Raw genomic sequence first — 17185 nt, 5'->3', positions numbered from 1 at the left:
CATCTAAATTACAGTGTGAAAGCCTTTAGTTTCCTTCTAGAGGTTTGATGCAACTCTCAATGTAACAATAATAATAATAAGAAGACTGAAAATAATAAGAAGTCCTTCCCCTCAGCAGTGGTCAGGGGGAGGGACCAGAGGTTGTGGGCGGGGCTCTGGGCTCAGGAGCCTATCCAGTTCATCCACCTGTGGGGTGGGTGGGGCCGGAGGTCGGGACAGCCCCTCCCCCACAGAGGCCATCAGGTTGGGGACACTCTTGCTGCGGACGCACTGGAAGTCAACATGGCGGCTCTTTCCCTCCTCCTTCTCCCAGGAGAGCTGGATGAACGGCCGCTGGACGTAGTTGTAGATCACCTCAGACTTCCCCCCCGGACGCCTCTTCACCTTCTCCTTACAGGTGGGGTACCCTAGTTACAGGACACAGCATACAGGTGGGGTACCTTGGTTACAGAACACGGCATACAGGTGGGGTACACCTTTGATCCTTATCCTGATGTTCTTTAAAGGAAGCAGAGGTTAGGCAGGGTAGGGGAGGTTGGGCAGGGTAGGGGAGGTTGAGGTACTCACCTTCGATCCCTATCCTGATATTCTTCAGGCCCCGCTCCTTCAGCAAGGCTTTGGCCACGTCACGGTTCTCAATGTACTTGAAGAAGCGGTATAGCTTGGTGCTGTACACAACTGGATGACAGGCAAAATACCCAAACTTCAGGACAGTGACACACAAGTAATTTTGTTCTTCCAGTACTTTGGATTTGACAAAGATTGAGGTGTAGACATTTAGCTTTAATTCTACCTCATTCGTTCGTTTTTATTGTGCGATTTTTCCTAAAATATTTTAGCGCATGCAGTAGAGCTATCAAGATCTAATGTTGGTTCTCGGCTTTGCCTTTGCCATCGGAGGGTTGTTGGAGTGCAACAACATGAGACGTGTTCCCTCTCCCTCACTTTGAGAGCACTCCTCTCCCAGGGGAGGGGGGTGGTCATGGTCCCAGTCCACCAGGTCGTCGTCCGTCAGGACTACCATGTGACACTCCCTCTCCCCTTCCTGTGCACTGGCCACCATCACCGGGACAACCAGCTCCTCCAGGAAGTCCTCAAACTGGCGTCGTGCCCCATCATTGGACAGCTCGTGCAACAACGCACCTGGAAACCCACACGAGGACGCTCAGGGTTAGAACCAGCAGCTTCTAGAACAAAGGTTCTCAACCCTTGTCCTCAGGGACCCACTCTGCCTCGCATGCTCTAGATCAGGGGTGTCGAACTCCGGTCCTCGAGGGCCGCTGTCCTGCATGTTTTAGATGTTTCCCTGCTCCAACACACCTGATTCAATTAAAAGGGTTGTTATAACGACCATTCATTCGAATCAGGTGAGCTGGATCAGGGAAACATCTAAAACATGCAGGACAGCGGCCCTCGAGGACCGGAGCTCGACACCCCTGCTCTAGATGTTTCCCACCTTCAACACACCTGATTTAAATGAATGTAATCTAGCTCAGCTGAAGCATGACCATTCATGTGATTAATGTGTGTTTGAAGAAGGAAACATCTAAAACATGCAGGACAGCAAGTCCATGAGGACCAGGGTTGAGAACCACTGTTTAAGCTCATCTATGGGTGGGTGAGAATGATTAACTTCCCTCTGAATGAAGTGTGCTGTATATTTTGGTCCGCAACCTTACAAAATGATACTTAAGGCTCCTAAGATCCTGGATCCTGGTCCTTAAGATCCTGGAGGCCCTATTTATTGTTTTACTTAGTTTGTATAACTGAACAAGAACTGTAACTTAGTGGAGGTGTTGAATGGGCCCTGACACAGAGGGATGGGACTCACTGAGGTCTCTGCACCTCACGGTGCTGTAGTCAAAGTTGATGCAGAGGTAATCACAGGCCTCTCTCAGCTCCGACACCGACACCCCATCTGGACAGTGCAGGACGCCCCCTCGGTAGTAGTCCTGATGTACATACAGAGGATGAACAGTAGAGGGAGGCAGAGACATATCGAGTAAAAGAAAGTGACTAGAGACAAGCAATTTGTTGACAAATTAAATACAAATCTACATTTAATCTTAGTAATTAAAATGAATCAAGATTTTCAGGAGCTTAACATTTGGATGACAGAAAAGTCTTTACCAGGACAACTCTGAAGATGTTAGCCCCAATTCCTTCCACAATCTCGTACTCTCCTTTGGGACGTGTGAAGTTGTGATGCCAAGCTGGACCAAACATCCTGAAATTGATTAGTGAATGAATATACTAATGTAAGGGAATATCCATCTGAAAAACTGCTTAAAAAAATATATTTGATTCATCTTCAAAGAGTTCAACTGTGTCAGTGAGAAATGGTTGTGCAGGTGATGGGCCTACATGCTGTAGCATCTTATAACTTTTCATCCTATTAGCCCAGAGCAACACAAATGGACCAGGGCTAAGCTGGCTAAACTGAATTGTTTGACAATTCAATCAAATCTATTTGCTGATCTCTAGTTCACATGACAAATCTATAGTGCAACAGGCGATAAACACCGGTTGAGCGAGAACAGTGGATAAAAATGCTACAAACATAGATCCGCAGTGTGGATGATTCACTTCATTGGGAGGAAATCCCCCTCTCCTGAGCAAATCAGGACAGCTACTAAACACAGCTGGAAGGGGAAAGCTGAGTGGTTTCAACATAGATGAAGACATGCCTGGCATCTTCTGTTTTGATTATTCTCATTGATAACTTTTGGATATGCCAAAGTAACTGTGAGCCTGTGCACCTCTCTGCCTGGTGTCAGGTGATGTTTGACAGGAACCAGTCTCTTACCTCCCCAGCATGGTGTCAGGGTACGCCGTAAAGAGGGCGGGGTCCACCACAAAGTGTGTTCCGTCCACCACTAGGGTGACCCTCCCAGAGGCAGGGCGAGGCAGGTCTGAGGGTTGAGGGGCAGGGCGAGGCAGGTCAGAGGGCTGAGGGGCAGGGCGAGGCAGGTCAGAGGGCTGAGGGGCAGGGCGAGGCAGGTCAGAGGGCTGAGGGGCAAGGGGAGGCAGGTCAGAGGCTTGAGGGGCAGGGCGAGGCAGGTCAGTGGGCTGAGGGGCAGGGCGAGGCAGGTCAGAGGCTTGTGGGGCAGGGCGAGGCAAGTCACCCCTGCCCTCCATCCTGGAGCTCGGCTCAAGGACCACCCTCTCGGATCACTATGGGGACAAGATGAATCACTTTAAAGAAACCCTGTGAAAGTGGATATCTCTTCCCCGGACATAGGCCTAAACAACAAAGAAAACAAGCAACTGTGAGTCAATATAAGAACAAGGAGCAATCCCACTCATTTGGAAACTGTCATTAACAATAAACTTACCTTTTAGATCAATGCAGACTACATGTATAACAAGGCAAGACAGCGGTTCTCTCTCCTCAAGAAACTGAGGAACTTTAATGGCACCAAACATACCCTGATCATGATCCAGCCACTCTAAAATACCGCCTGAACTGTCTGCCCAGTAGCTAGTCTGCTCATTTCCCTGAGTGAGCTTATTAGACTGGTCCCATCTGCCCCAGGGCACCATAAGCCCTAGAGGAGGATTACCATAGGGAGTTCTTCATCTCACCATCTGCTCTCCCTGACCAGGAAGCCCCACAACTCCACTGGGTGACTAGCTACCACCGGGGGAAGCTATAGTTAGCTACTCTGGACTGTAGTTAAAGTGTCACATTTGTTGACATGTCATGTTGTTTCTTATTTATTTTCGTAAGTTAATATTTTGTCTAAAACAAATATTTTGCCCGAGATGGTGACTGTGTAGTGAAGTAATGACCGACCCAGTTTGTTTTGGGTGGGAGGTGAGGGAAGCTGTAATGGGGGTGGTGAGCTTCAGGAGAACAGCCTCACTCCAGTGGAGCTCCGCAGGCTCGTCTCCTGAACACAGCACAACCAAACCTTTCAACTGCATCTACGCTCTTATTAACACCAACTGCATCTACGCTCTTATTAACACTGTATTTGTCCAGACCAGAATGCTGGACATGTAGATAATAGTACATTTGATGTATAAAAGTTGATGAATACCTGGATTAAGGTTTCAGGTGCCTCGGGGCTGTCTTGTGTACTTAATTCAGTGCACAACGTAAAATAATAACATCAATATCAAAATGATTTACCAGAGCCTCAGGATGATGGTGGTGTTTCAATGGTAATGTGCCGTTGGGGGAGTCGCTGTGTCAGGAAAGTAAAAAACTGGCAATCTTGAAGCAACATTCAGTGCGTAGCCTAACCGGGATTAGCACCTATCACATACGGTGACACTGGATCAGTGTATGTCAATCCAATTAGGCTTGTGTAGAAATGGAGAGACTCGCGTCACAGAAAACAATGAAACGTTTACACCAGTTACCTGGACAATACATCCTGGACATGCTAAATTCACAAACATGAAGCAGGCCTTCTTGGTATCTCTCTTTATTTTGGGGGTGATCTGCATATCTGTTGGACAAGTGCAAATAATCTCAATATGGTGACAATGACTATTTTGCGTGCATAATCCATTACACTCAGTAATTTATTCATACCAATACAATTTATCACCTTGGAGCGTTACATGCTACTGGTGTTTTATAATTAATTTATAAATGTAATTAATTTGACAGAACAGTAATATTTAAACTGAATATTTTTACGACAAAAATAGCATTGCCAATGCCAATGATGGATCTATAAAAAGTTTCTTTACATCAGAATTCTACATTTGTTATTCCAAGCCTCTTCTTGACATTTACATTACCAACAAAGAAACAGTGTCTCAACCACTACCTTTCTAGTTTCTTAAAAGTGCACTTCACCAGCACTTCTACATTCTGTTGCCCTTGTGGCTTGATCTCTACAACAAAGCTGTGAATGGCCCATTCACATAAATGGTCTTAAACTTGAACAAAAAACCCAATTAAATTTGGTTTTTTTCATTTCAAGAAAAACAGACCAGAGATTTTAACAAGTAAGGTCTGCAAAATAATGAAAAAGCATAAAAATTGTTTTAGAGGAAAAGGGCCTTGACCATGCTGTCCCTGATCGTGTAAAAAATAATGATTCCGATCAACCACAGCCAGAGTACTGACCCTGGGAGACTTTCACTCCAGCCTGAAGGTCAACATTAGCTTCTGTCATCTGCTATGATGTCATTATCCTAAGAGTATCCAAACATGACACTCTGGGACAGGGTGGACACGGGTCATTTCTATAACTTTTGCTTACTATGAAAATGCACCTGGGTCCTTGAAGATAAAGGTCTTGTCCAATTAAACATTGCTCACAATACAAAAATATGGTTTTCAAGGATGTCAATCATGGCCAACATGTCATGCCAGCAAAACATCAACAGGTCAAAAGTCAACATCATGTTCAACTGGAACAATAAGATGTTTACTTGAACATTACACATCATTTATACAGTTATCTGTACTGTGAGTAAAATGTTTTAATAAAAAAATGTAATCTCTGTTTACTTTCTTCGTCTCTCTCTCTACCATTGTCTCTATTTCTCTCCAGACAATGAGTCACTGTAATAAAGCAGGAAAGGTTCTTTCTAATAAAATCATTCAACAAACATCCAGTAGTACAGTAACATAGGTGTCTCAACATCGGCTCAACCAATCAGACATCCTCCCATGTCTCAGGACACCCAATCAGGACTGTCCAATTTGTAAAAGATTCAGCAGCTGTCAGTAGCTGTGGCCTATTGGTCTACACTGGGTTGTGGGGTGTAGCTGATTGGTTGAGCTGACTCGGTGCTGATGTGGGAAGAGGAGGGATAGGTCGTCTCTTCCGTTTGGCCTTTCCTCTGGGACCACTCAGAAGCTGTGAGGCCGAGGTCTCCATGTCCTTGGGGTCAAAGTTCATGGCTTCGGCCATTTCCTGCTTTGTGAGGGACAGGAAGTTAGGGTCGTCAGCCAAGACGGCCAGACCTTTGTGTATCAGCGCCTGAAACACAGAGGAGGACGCATGACTCTACCACCACACTCCTCTCAACTACAATGTTTTGACCGTGCTGTTGCGTTAAGTGGAGTCAGGAGGCTGAGCGGTTAGGGAATCGGGCTAGTAATCTGAAGGTCGCCAGTTCGATTCCCGGCCACACCAAATGATGTTGTGTCGAAGGCACTTCCTCGGGGGTAATGTCCCTGTACTTACTGTAAGTCGCTCTGGATAAGAGTGCCTGCTAAATGTAAATGTTAAGTCATATAAATATTATTTAACAAAGATCAAAATATGTCACCATGTAGCATTTAGTCAGTGGTGTTTCTGGCCATTCTGGATCACTTGTCGAAATCTTCAATAAAAAAAGTGTGGGGGAAACAACACGTTTCAATGAAAGTGTTTTTGAGGGGCAGGTGGGGGTCCACCTAGCTTGTCTGTAACTACAAACACCCGGATGGCTTTACAGATGAGCACACCGAATGATAGATTCCCCCTGTGCTCTCACCTCCTGGATCACCTGGTCCACGGCGCTGTGTGGGCCCGGCCCCTGGGCCGTCGGGGCCCCAGGGCCCACCAGCTGCTGCGAGGGGCTGCTCTGGAGCTGGAGCTCAGACAGAGAGGAGCACCTGCTGGCTCCTGAGATCACATACACCTGGACGGGACCGTCTTCCTCGTAGAGCCGGCTGCAGAGCACAGGAGACGTTCACGTCCTCATCCACCGGCCTGAGCATTCAGGAAGAGCTGGCACACGATATACAGGCGCGCACACACACCTGCACACGCAAACCCCCCGTACCTTTGCCTGGCGTTGTTGTTGTTGATGTTGTTGGGCACTGGCTCTCCATCGGAAAACTGCAGAGGGCGCTGGCTGGTCACCTGGGCATTCTGGTTTCCGTGTTCTGAGAAGGGATCGACATGGTTCCCAAACAGACCGCCTGCCCTCTGAATGGCCAACACAGACAGCGTGGGAGAGAGTGAGCGAGAGAGGAAGGGATAGAAAGAGACAAATAAGATGTGAGACAATTTCCTTATCAGTGTTTCATGTCCTGCCTTCTGCACCATCACCCTGACGCATTTAAGTACATTTTCCCCCTGGCTTTCCATCCAGTTCTGTTGCTCTCTATGTGTCTCTGTCTGTTTCTCCCTTCCTCTCCTCTCCTCCTCCTTTCTTCTCCTCTCCTCTCACCCTGAAGATGCCTTCCTCTGCCGCCTCATCCATGGCTCTGTCCATCTCCTCATCGTTCATCAGGTCTCCTGAGATGGCCCTCTGTAGCTCCGGGGCCACCTCCTCTTCTATGCTCCGCAGACCGGCCTGGGGGGGGGGGGGGGGGGGGGGAGATGTGGTGAGAAGAGAGGAGGGTATAAAGAACAAGTGTTGGCAGGAGAAGTAGGCGGGGCCTTGTCAGAAAATCATGATAAGGTTTTTTTTTCCCGTGTCCCTTAAGCCTCAAAATCTTAATAATACCTTTAAACGATAATCTCTGAATAACATATTCACCGCAATATCCATTGTATCTTCATATTGCTGTTTTGTTATCCCTAAATATATAATTTAAATTATTATAATAATCTAAATTATAATTTACATATTACTTTATCAATAATCTTTTATTGCAGTCTTGTAGGTCTGTCTATGTTTTATTTTTTAGGATAGGCGAGCTTTGCTTCCAAAATAAAAGGCGATTTCGAGTGCGAGTGAAAAAAGACTAATAACTTAAAGTTGAAAAAAACGCACTCTCAAGCTTGCTTGTTGCTTCTTTTGACCCGTTTATTAGGATGACAGACGCGTTTCGCCCTAATCCATCGTCAGTGTGTCTATTTTTTACCCAGTGTGTGTTCCCTGTCAGGACTTAAAGTGGAAGGCAAGTGTAAATCAAACTTGTATTCATACTTTGTGTTTGGGATCTCATTGGTTACACAACTATGGGGGTTTCTCTGTATGGGTGTCTGTTGTTGTAAGACAGCCCACCTGGATTTCTGTGGTGTTTTTCTTATTGGGCCGGTAGCCATAGTACTCCTCCTGTCTCTTCTTGAACTTCCTGAAGTAATCTTGAATAAGGAACGTGGCGTAGAACTTCCCCACGGTCACCTCGTCATCTGTCACATCAATGCCCACAGTTTCACAATCAGACAACACAAAATACCTTTGGGGATTTTTTTAGGGGGGGGGAGTCAGACTGTTCCAGATTCTGATTGGTGTGGTTTGTGATTGGTGCATATATGTTTCCTCACCCCCTATTGGTGGGATGACCTGGTCTAGCAGCTTCATACTGGTCCTCTTCCAAATCTTCTTGATGATGGCTCTCAGCTCCTCATTGGCTTGTTCAAAATTACCTGACCAATAGCAGCAGAGTTAGGAGTTTCTAATCCTAAATGACTCTCTTCTTAAGCCTTCCCCCCCTTTGTCATACACACACACGCATGCAAATGAGACACCAAGACCGTGCGTTCCCTAGACACCTTCAGTTTTGATCTTCAGTGCGGTCCTGACCAAAGAAAACAGGGTTGCGTTGAAGGTGACGGTACCATCGCTGTTGAGGGGCATGTTCATAGACACAAGCCTCTACAGACACAGAAACACAAACTCAATGTCAGCATGTGGCCCTTGCCAAAATATAAATGAGAAACGATTTCCTTTGTTAAGCTTAGCACTGCTAGCACAGCTGGTATGGTAGTCACCTTGCAGGCCACTCTGTGAGGGCAGAACTTGCCAAAGCCCAGCGGAGGAGGTATCCTACGGAGCAGAGTCACCACGTCCAGATGCTTGATCCGCCCCCTGCATGTCAGGATGCGCACTGTCATTACTGTCACTACTGTCACTGTCACTCTGTCACACTGTCACACTGTCACTCTGTCACTCTGTCATTACTGTCACACTGTCGATACGGTCACATTATCACACTGTCGTTACTGTCATTACTGTCACTATCACACTGACATTCCTGTCCTTGCTTTCACTGTCACACTCATTACTGTCACTGTCACACTGTCACACTGTCACGATCGATTGTAGTTGTGACCATGTAGCCTGTTTCATTTCACTTCCTGCTGACTACTCTCCCGGCCACAACAACATCAGCCTGTTCTCTGTTCCAAAATAAACTCCAGCATCTCTCCTCCTCCCTTCACCTTCTCCTCTCTCCTCCCGCCTCCGTCCGCCACTTCATTTCTGACTGCTGGTGACCGCAGGGTCCTTTTCAGACACGACTAAAAGTGAGCTCAGCGACCAGGACACTGGAGGACTCTGAAGAGGACCGTCTCCTCACAGCCCACAACCTGCCCCCTGGATCTGACCCCAGCCCTCTGCTCTCCTCTGATCCTCATCCAGGGACATCCCCCTGGATCTGACCCAAGGCATCTACACCTCTTCACCTCTGGCAGTGTCCCCTAAGACTGGCTCGAGTCACCACCTCACCAACTTCTGGTTATCTCCAATTATTTGTCCAAAAATGTGGAACAGTATCAACCTACTGGACGTGCACCAATCTGAACTGAAGGTAAGACACTCAACATAAAGCGATGGCTCTTCTGTTTCTGTTTTGTGCGTGACATGTTTCTGTGAATAAACACACACACACACACGTACGTGGCCTCAGGATCGTACTCGGCCCAGATCTTCTTAAACTCGTCCAGGTGATGGGGGCCAAGGATTGACCAATCACGGGTTAGGTAGTCAAAATTGTCCATAATGACAGCCACAAAAAGGTTGATGATCTGTGGAGGACAGAAATCAATAACGTCTGTACGTGTTTGTTTTGAATACTGGTAAAATCCTGTGCAAATTACAAATACAAACTGATACTATGAGCCTGTAAATTTACATGCATTTCCATATACCTTATGCTATATATCTATTGTTTTTACTCTAACTCTATCTACTATCTAACTATCTTCACCTCTATGTTGTGATGCATTGTGGGAAATGTAACTTTTCTTTAATTTAATTAATTTAATTAAAAGATTTTGTAACTGGTTATCTATTTATTTACTTTTGTAGTGTTTTTTTTTATTGTGGGTTTGTTATTATATATATATAATAAGGGAGTCAGATGGCTGAGCGGTGAAGGAGTCGGCTAGTAATCAGAAGGTTGCCGGATCGATTCCCCGCTGTGCAAAATTACGTTGTGTCTTTGGGCAAGGAACTTAACCCTACTTGCCTCGGGGGGAATGTCCCTGTACTTACTGTAAGTCGCTCTGGATAAGAGCGTCTGCTAAATGACTAAATGTAAATATATTTGCATGTGTGGGTAGATGTTTACCAGGAATGCACACAACATGTAGAAGCTCATAAAGTAGACTATGGAAAAGCCAGCTCCACAGGTGTACTCCTCCCCGGGCAGGAAGTCAGACTTGGGGTCACACTTCTTCCCGTACAAGCAGGCCAGCATCACTTCCTGCCACGCCTCCCCTGTAGCACACCTGCACAGGAAATGAAAACCCTAGTCTTCATTCAAAACAAAAACATTCAATGTTTCTCTGAAAAGTGTAAAAAAGGTGATTTAGTGAAACACCACCCAGAAACAGCACACCCACCTAAAGAGTACCAGCACAGCTTGAGGGAATGTCTGAAAGTTGTTGTTCCTGTTGATGTACGTTCCATCCACCAAGGCTATTTTACCAAAGATCTACAATGAGAAGACAAAGGCTAAGTGGTTAGAGGAAGGTGTATTTTCAGGTTGAATGTGTCATGTAGGCAACTACACTTTCACAAAATAGAAGTTTGGACTTCATGAGACCAGCGATCACTCGTCACCTATAGCAACAGTACCCTAAAGTAGCCAAAAGCTAATGGTAGCTAACTTTTGCTCTGTAGAACAAACAAAATTGTCGTACAATCTTAAAACTGAATTATCACATAGTCAAACTCGAGCTGGAGGAAAGAATGGACATTCAGACAAGAAATGGGGGGCTCTGTTTCAAATGTATTTGAATTATTTGATTATGATACCTATTGCAGGTTTAATCTAGTTAATGTATACATGACAAAAAACACCTATGTGGATGTAATTTCAGTCAGATGCAACATTTGGTTAGTCTTCCCCTGTGATGTATTTATTTAGCTAAAGCTAGTCCCATGTCGGGTATATGAGTAATTTACTTCTGCCAAATAGGTAAAGGGTCCTGGGTAATCAATAAATCCTTTATATACTGATCCTAGGTTTGTGTGTGTGTTAGATAACAAACCTGCATCCCAACAACAGCATAGATGAAGAACAGCATGAGAATGAGAAGGGCGACATAGGGTAGAGCCTGCAAAACAACCAATCACAACATCAGACAGACACACGGTAAGAAATCTATTCTAACAAACTCAGATTGCCACCTGGATACCCATCACAACCTTCATCTAACAAGGACGTAGATGATAGACCTGAAAAGACTTGATGAAGGTCCAGAGGAGGTTCCGTATTCCCTCAGATCGATTCAGCAATTTCACCAGACGCATGACACGGAAAAGTCGGAAGAATGTGATCGACACACTCATATTTTCAGATGCCTTTCCAGAAGAAGCAAAAACACTGAAGTAAGTACACTTTATGTAAATTACCAATTGCTATAGTTTGAACATTTCCTTATGAGGGGTGGATGCGACAAAAATGGAGGTAATGAAAAGGCTTGTGAAAAATTGTGAACATTTTTGATAAATTGTCAATTGATTTGAGAAACTTGATTGTTTAGCAAGCAATATTTGGTACATCCACCAATGTATCGTTTACATCTGCTGCAAACGATTAATGGGTGGAAGTGACCTGATATCACCTGATAATTCATCATTCAATTTTTTTCTTTGTCAAAACATTTCTGTGACTTCCATCCCTCATATTTCCTTGAGGTATCACAGTAATACAGTAATAATCCGAAATCTTTGTACAATATGAAAACATGGAAACACAGATAACTGCACATACCGCAATGGCCTGCATGGGGTTCACCTCCTGAAAGAGCAAAGGCACCAATGTTATAGAGAGATGACTTCAAGTTTTGCCACTGGCCAGCCTAGTTCTCAGTCTTGGTAACAGAGTTGGCCACTGGCAGTCTCCTACACAGTTATGCAGGCAAAACACACCATCAAAATTACACTTACTAAACTGTACTAAGTATGGAGTCTTTACCGGGATTCTTTAACATCAAAAGGATCCAGGTGTTTAAAGATCATCACCATGTTATGGTGTTAACCCTTGCATGAATAATCATAGTTAGCGCACAGAAAATGCTAACTGTTACATCAACAGCTGGTGGTGTGATAGACATCAAAACAATGATTAGTAATGGCTATTAAAAGTTCCATTGAACAGCTTGTGCAATGTTAGGAAAATCTCGTGCAACACTCGTTTGAACGACGCTTCGGCAAGCTTCAAGTGAGGTCAAAAGCAACACTGAAAAAGTTGAAGCATGTGAATAATTACAGCGCAGCCGTGGAGACAGTACAGCCCTCCAGAAGAGGTCAAAGCTGCCTGAGAGAGGAAAGACAAGGGAGATCAGAGGAGGACAGACACCAGCCACAGAAGGCAGAACAAGGAGAGGGAAGCCAGCCATGGAGATGGACGTGGAGGGTCGAGAGGGCAGAATGTAAGGGAAAAAAGAGGTAAGAACCAAAAGAGAAAAAGAGAGAAAACCAGTCGAACCCAGACGACAGGACGACAAACACAAGAGGATGGACACACTGCCCCAAGGGTGCTTTGGAACATGGATTGAAGGATCTTCTGAAGGTTTACTGCAATGGCAATTTGAAGTATATTTTGTTATTGTCATGAACAATACTTAATATCCTGAAACAAATACTGTACAGTAGATGTTAATTGCTACAGTAATATGGAGCATGGCAGGGAAAAAAACATTTGAGCAGTAAACGATTACTTTAGTAATTACAGTTTGTTTTATTCTTTCCTGTATTCGGTATGTCAATTTGATTCGATAGTTTGACTTTTTTGACGAACATATTTCCATGGGAGGTGGGACCCTGGGTGACATTTTCAACTCACTTTAAGTGAACATTTTTTGAATTCCAACTCCTTTCAATGTACAAAATCAAACCATCTGATTCCCTTTATCCTGGGGTGGACCTTCCCTTTAACTGACTTCTACCATCCATCTACCATTTACGTGGAGAAATTACAGTAAAATCACAGAAGGATATCACTCACAGTTCCTCGACAAATGATTGACAGAGAAACACATGATGGTGAAGCAAAGTGCCACAAGTTATTTTCTGCCCCAAACAACTACATTGATCTAGAAGTACATCTCCAATCTCCAATTCCATATGGGAGCTACCTGACGCGGCAGGTCTGGGACCAGTTGTACAGGGCAGAAAGTAAGGAGCATCAAGACTGTGGTGTTCAAGGCATGGCAGATGTAGCTTCAGGTTGGCATGACACACGGCCCTGTTCAAACACCAGCCACCTTTCTTCCTCCCTTCATCGTCTACGTACTCAAACTGAGTCAAAATGGCGCTGAGCAGCAACTCTGTTTAGTCCAAGATTTCTCAACATCAAATTTCTAACAACGTTTGGTTGATGCTTGGAAATAATATGTATTTTATTCCCTCATGAGCTGATGGAGTGTTTCTGTGTGTCGATTAGTTGAACATCAGATCATCACACTAAACGCTGTTGCAACAACCTTATTTAGAAGGAGAGGAAGGGAGGCTTTAGTTCAGGTATTGGAAGAGGGCCTAGGGCTGGTGTGGCTCAGGGCAGGTGTGCAGCGGGGGAACAGGTGGCAGTGGAGGTGAGGGAGTGAGGGGCATCCAGATGGTGAGGAGGTGGAATACTAACCGCATCCTCAGAGCTAATGCTGCTGTCGAAGACTGGCAGGGGAGTCTGGACAGTATGTCTCTAAGTAAGTGAGTGGGTGGAGCATCAGGATAGACACACAGTCAACAGACAATACCTGGTGTTTTGTGAGTACTACAAGTACTAGTACTACTAATACTGTACTGTAGAGTGAGCATGTAGTTTAATTTATCTCGAACAGTAAAGAGGTATTCTTACCGCTGACCAGGAAAAACAATCAGAAGTTATACAAAGTTATACAATGTCAAACAGATTATAAATGTGCCAATGTCATTTTGTGTTCTACATCAGTAAATACAAGCCATGGAATGTAAAATACAAAGGAAATATATATTTGATCATGTATTATTTGAAAGTGAGTAAACTGTATTCCAAAAAGTGTCGTTACTAACACTCTATTTAAAAACATAAATAATTGTTCCACTATTGGTCGTCATGAACAATGTGTGTTTGTGTGTGTCCATTGGGCGTTGTTTGTGTGCCTTGTACTTACATCTATCTCACTCAATATGACATCAACCACACTGCCGATGACAATAACAAAGTCAAACACGTTCCACGGATCTCCAAAATAACCCTGTGGGTGAAAAGACTTTCATCGTCAGAGTGTGTTTGTGTTTTTATAACAAAGCAAAGATTGTTTACTACACAGATTATTGTGATTATAGAGTATGTATGTGAAATGAGAGGAAAAAAAACTATATATAGGTAATAACTACTTCACTTTATGTTTTATATTTAAATTAGTGTCAATCTTGTGACCTGTTTGAGGAAGATCGTATCTTCAGAGTGACTGACCTTAGCTTTGAAAGCCATGAGCTTGAGGAGCATCTCCACGGTGAAGAGAACCGTGAAGATGACGTTCAACATGTCCGACAGGTGGGTCACGTGCTCTGACTGGTTACAGTGCTGGAATACAGGGCAGCAGAACAAACCACAGCACCATGTCAATCCGAACACCTTTCTTTTTACCAAAGCATTTGACAAATTTTATCTCAGAAGGGGTTTTATTACTTGTATTATTGTTTTGATAGATTATATGTAAAGCACCTTGAACTGAAATTCTTGTATGAAATGTGCTAAAGTCTTCTAATTGTTATTATCATAACACGCTTAAAAAAATAACTAGACCAGAAAAAGGAAAATAGGCATGTTCAAAAACAGATTAAATTAATTTCACTACACCCACAGTTCAGTACATGTATTTTTACTATGGTAATATATTTACAGTCAGTCTCTACAGTGTACAGAGAGAAATGCCAATCAATCTATAGTTAATATTGATCTATTTTGGGCAATCCCTAAAATATAATTTGCCCAAAACAGACAAATACTTAGTTTTGTTCTCAACACTTAACGTGTTCAACGCATGCTACTGTTAGCAGCATACCTGCATCCCCAGACACATGGTGTTGAGCATGATGAGCAGGAACATGAGGTACTCGAAGTAGCAGGAGGTGACGATGTACCACACCTGGTACTGGTACGGGTTCTTGGGGATGTAGCAGCGGAGGGGCCGTGCTTTCAGGGCGTACTGGACACACTGGCGCTGGGATGATTCAAGACGCAACAACAGGCTTCAGATTCTCTGCATGTCCACACACACACCTACACACACACTGACCCCACAAATACACAACCCCCCCACACACACTGACCCCCCCACACACACACTGACCCCCCCCCCCCCCACACACACACTAACACCCCCACACACATACTTACTCCACACACACTAACCTCCTACACACACACACACCCACCGACCCCACACATACACTGACCCCACACACACTAACCCACCACAAACACTCCCCCCCACACACACACACTAACCCCACACACAGACTGACCACACACACACACCAACTCCGAACACACACCTGGTTCTTGTCCAGCTCACAGTCCTTGTACTCCTGCTCTCCCTGCTCCTGAAAGGTGACGATGACGAAGCCCACGAAGATGTTCATCATGAAGAAGGCGATGAGGATGAGGTAGATGATGAAGAACACGGAGATGGCGATGCGGTTGTTGAACACTGGGCCCACGTCCTCCATGTTGGAATCAATGGCTCTGTACAGCAGCCTATACACACACACACAGAAACACACAGTAGCACATTCACAAAACAGTTCTCCTTCCACAGCTAAAGGGTTGTTGTGAATGTGCGAGGGTTATATTAGAGCCCAGAAGAGCGCCGGTATCAAATGCCATCTCACTTGGGCCAGCCCTCAAAGGTGGAGACGGTGAACAGAGCCAGCATGCCGCTGAAGATGTTGTCAAAGTTGAGCTCTGAGTTGATCCACTCTCTTTTATGGACCTGCATCTCACGGAGAGCCCCCTCCTGGTGCTTTATATAGAAGCCCCTGGTGGAGAGAGGGCGGGGGGGGGTTGGAAGGAGGATATCCAGTGAAGCACATAAAGAAGATGAAGGAGGCAGAGGATTCAATGGGAGATGAGCTTGTCTGAAATCAAACGAATGCGTTCCTACTTGCACTCTGCCTCAGTCATCTTATCAGGGTCTGTGCAGGCGTAGAACGTGCCCTGGAGAGAGAACATGCAAACACGACGGTTCAGTTAGGGTTCTTGGCTGCTTGCCATGTTTCTCTTGTGGTGAGGAGAGACTCGTGCTTGAGAGTGCAGGTCACCTTGAAGAGCTGGACTCCGATGCAGGCGAACATAAAGTCCAGCAGCATGGTGACCAGCACAATGTTTCCGATGGTCTTGATGGCCACAAACACACACTGGACCACGTGCTAAACCAACGCAGACGATACACACGCTTTACCAAAGGCCATGTCAGTCTTACAAAACACATCAAGTGTGAAGAAGGAACATATCACCCCATTCACAGTATAAATATACAGTAACAAAAACTATTAATTAGGGTTGCACCGAGTTCAGGATACGGTTTCGGATTCAGCCGAATATTGGGCTTTTTGACGGGGTTCGGTTTCGGACGAATTTCTTTTTTCATAGAATCCGAACCCTACGCTTGCATTACGCTGGTCGACGTAATGACGCCGCAGTTGATTACGGGAAGGTGTTTACGTAAGTGGACCGTTCAATGCAGTAGGCTGAGAGAAAGTGAAAATGGAACTTGTGAGCAGAAAAAGTGTTGTTTGGCACTACTTTCAGTCAACAGAATTGATTCAAGTCGAGCTACTTGTTCAATTTGCAATGCCGATTTGTCTCGTGTTGGCAAGGGACCCTAAACAATAGGCTACACAACATATCCGTATGAAACATTTACTTCATTAATGTGTCACCTGTGTTAATGGACTGAGGAGTAGGATTCGGTATTCGGTTTCAGATTCGGCCTTGTGGATTCGGTATTCGGCCGAACCCCAAAAATCTGGATTCGGTGCATCCCTACTATTAATAAATGTACAGGGTGGCTAAAAGCAGATCTAAAAGGTAAAAAGCAGGTCAATGGCATGGGTGATG

The 17185-nt window shown here is 44.8% G+C and overlaps 3 protein-coding genes across 4 annotated transcripts in view; all 3 read right to left on the bottom strand.

Annotated features, from left to right (window-relative positions):
• LOC124471292 (NACHT, LRR and PYD domains-containing protein 12-like) overlaps positions 1–17185 on the bottom strand; it is a 1476309-nt gene that overhangs the window by 1054983 nt on the left and 404141 nt on the right. The window lies entirely within an intron of this gene.
• On the bottom strand, positions 112–2947 carry LOC124470943 (BTB/POZ domain-containing protein KCTD20-like). Its single transcript, XM_047025180.1, has 6 exons — positions 2807–2947; positions 2131–2227; positions 1832–1952; positions 946–1143; positions 568–678; positions 112–407 (listed from the first exon to the last, which is right to left on the bottom strand). The coding sequence occupies exons 1-6, from the start codon at positions 2815–2817 to the stop codon at positions 112–114; spliced, it is 834 nt and encodes a 277-aa protein (XP_046881136.1). The 5' UTR covers positions 2818–2947.
• Positions 5677–17185, bottom strand: part of cacna1sa (calcium channel, voltage-dependent, L type, alpha 1S subunit, a) — a 31616-nt gene continuing 20107 nt past the window's right edge. Inside the window, exons 22-43 of one of the 2 annotated variants that reach the window (XM_047025727.1) lie at positions 16387–16494; positions 16230–16282; positions 15958–16104; positions 15622–15823; positions 15129–15287; positions 14537–14647; positions 14232–14315; positions 12350–12397; positions 11852–11878; positions 11314–11439; positions 11127–11192; positions 10476–10567; positions 10202–10361; positions 9529–9656; positions 8622–8718; positions 8403–8505; positions 8175–8276; positions 7912–8039; positions 7129–7254; positions 6739–6884; positions 6448–6625; positions 5677–5948 (exon numbers count right to left, since the gene is read on the bottom strand). In XM_047025727.1, coding sequence (XP_046881683.1) covers positions 5712–5948; positions 6448–6625; positions 6739–6884; positions 7129–7254; positions 7912–8039; positions 8175–8276; positions 8403–8505; positions 8622–8718; positions 9529–9656; positions 10202–10361; positions 10476–10567; positions 11127–11192; positions 11314–11439; positions 11852–11878; positions 12350–12397; positions 14232–14315; positions 14537–14647; positions 15129–15287; positions 15622–15823; positions 15958–16104; positions 16230–16282; positions 16387–16494 — 2628 coding nt within the window. In that variant the 3' untranslated portion in view covers positions 5677–5711. Of the gene's footprint in view, positions 5949–6447; positions 6626–6738; positions 6885–7128; positions 7255–7911; positions 8040–8174; positions 8277–8402; positions 8506–8621; positions 8719–9528; positions 9657–10201; positions 10362–10475; positions 10568–11126; positions 11193–11313; positions 11440–11851; positions 11879–12349; positions 12398–13720; positions 13781–14231; positions 14316–14536; positions 14648–15128; positions 15288–15621; positions 15824–15957; positions 16105–16229; positions 16283–16386; positions 16495–17185 lie in introns of both variants that reach the window. The other variant, XM_047025726.1, reaches the window with a different exon arrangement.

This window comes from Hypomesus transpacificus, chromosome 9, assembly GCF_021917145.1.
Source record: "Hypomesus transpacificus isolate Combined female chromosome 9, fHypTra1, whole genome shotgun sequence".
Lineage (NCBI taxonomy): Eukaryota > Metazoa > Chordata > Actinopteri > Osmeriformes > Osmeridae > Hypomesus > Hypomesus transpacificus.
This window is presented reverse-complemented; position numbering and strand designations above follow the sequence as displayed.

Coding starts and splice junctions, on each gene's coding strand:
- LOC124470943 (XM_047025180.1), bottom strand. Junction 1,953..2,130: donor ACATCTTCAGAGTTGTCCTG/GTAAAGACTTTT, acceptor TATGTACATCAG/GACTACTACCGAGGGGGCGT. Junction 408..567: donor TATCAGGATAGGGATCGAAG/GTGAGTACCTCA, acceptor TCCTGTAACTAG/GGTACCCCACCTGTAAGGAG.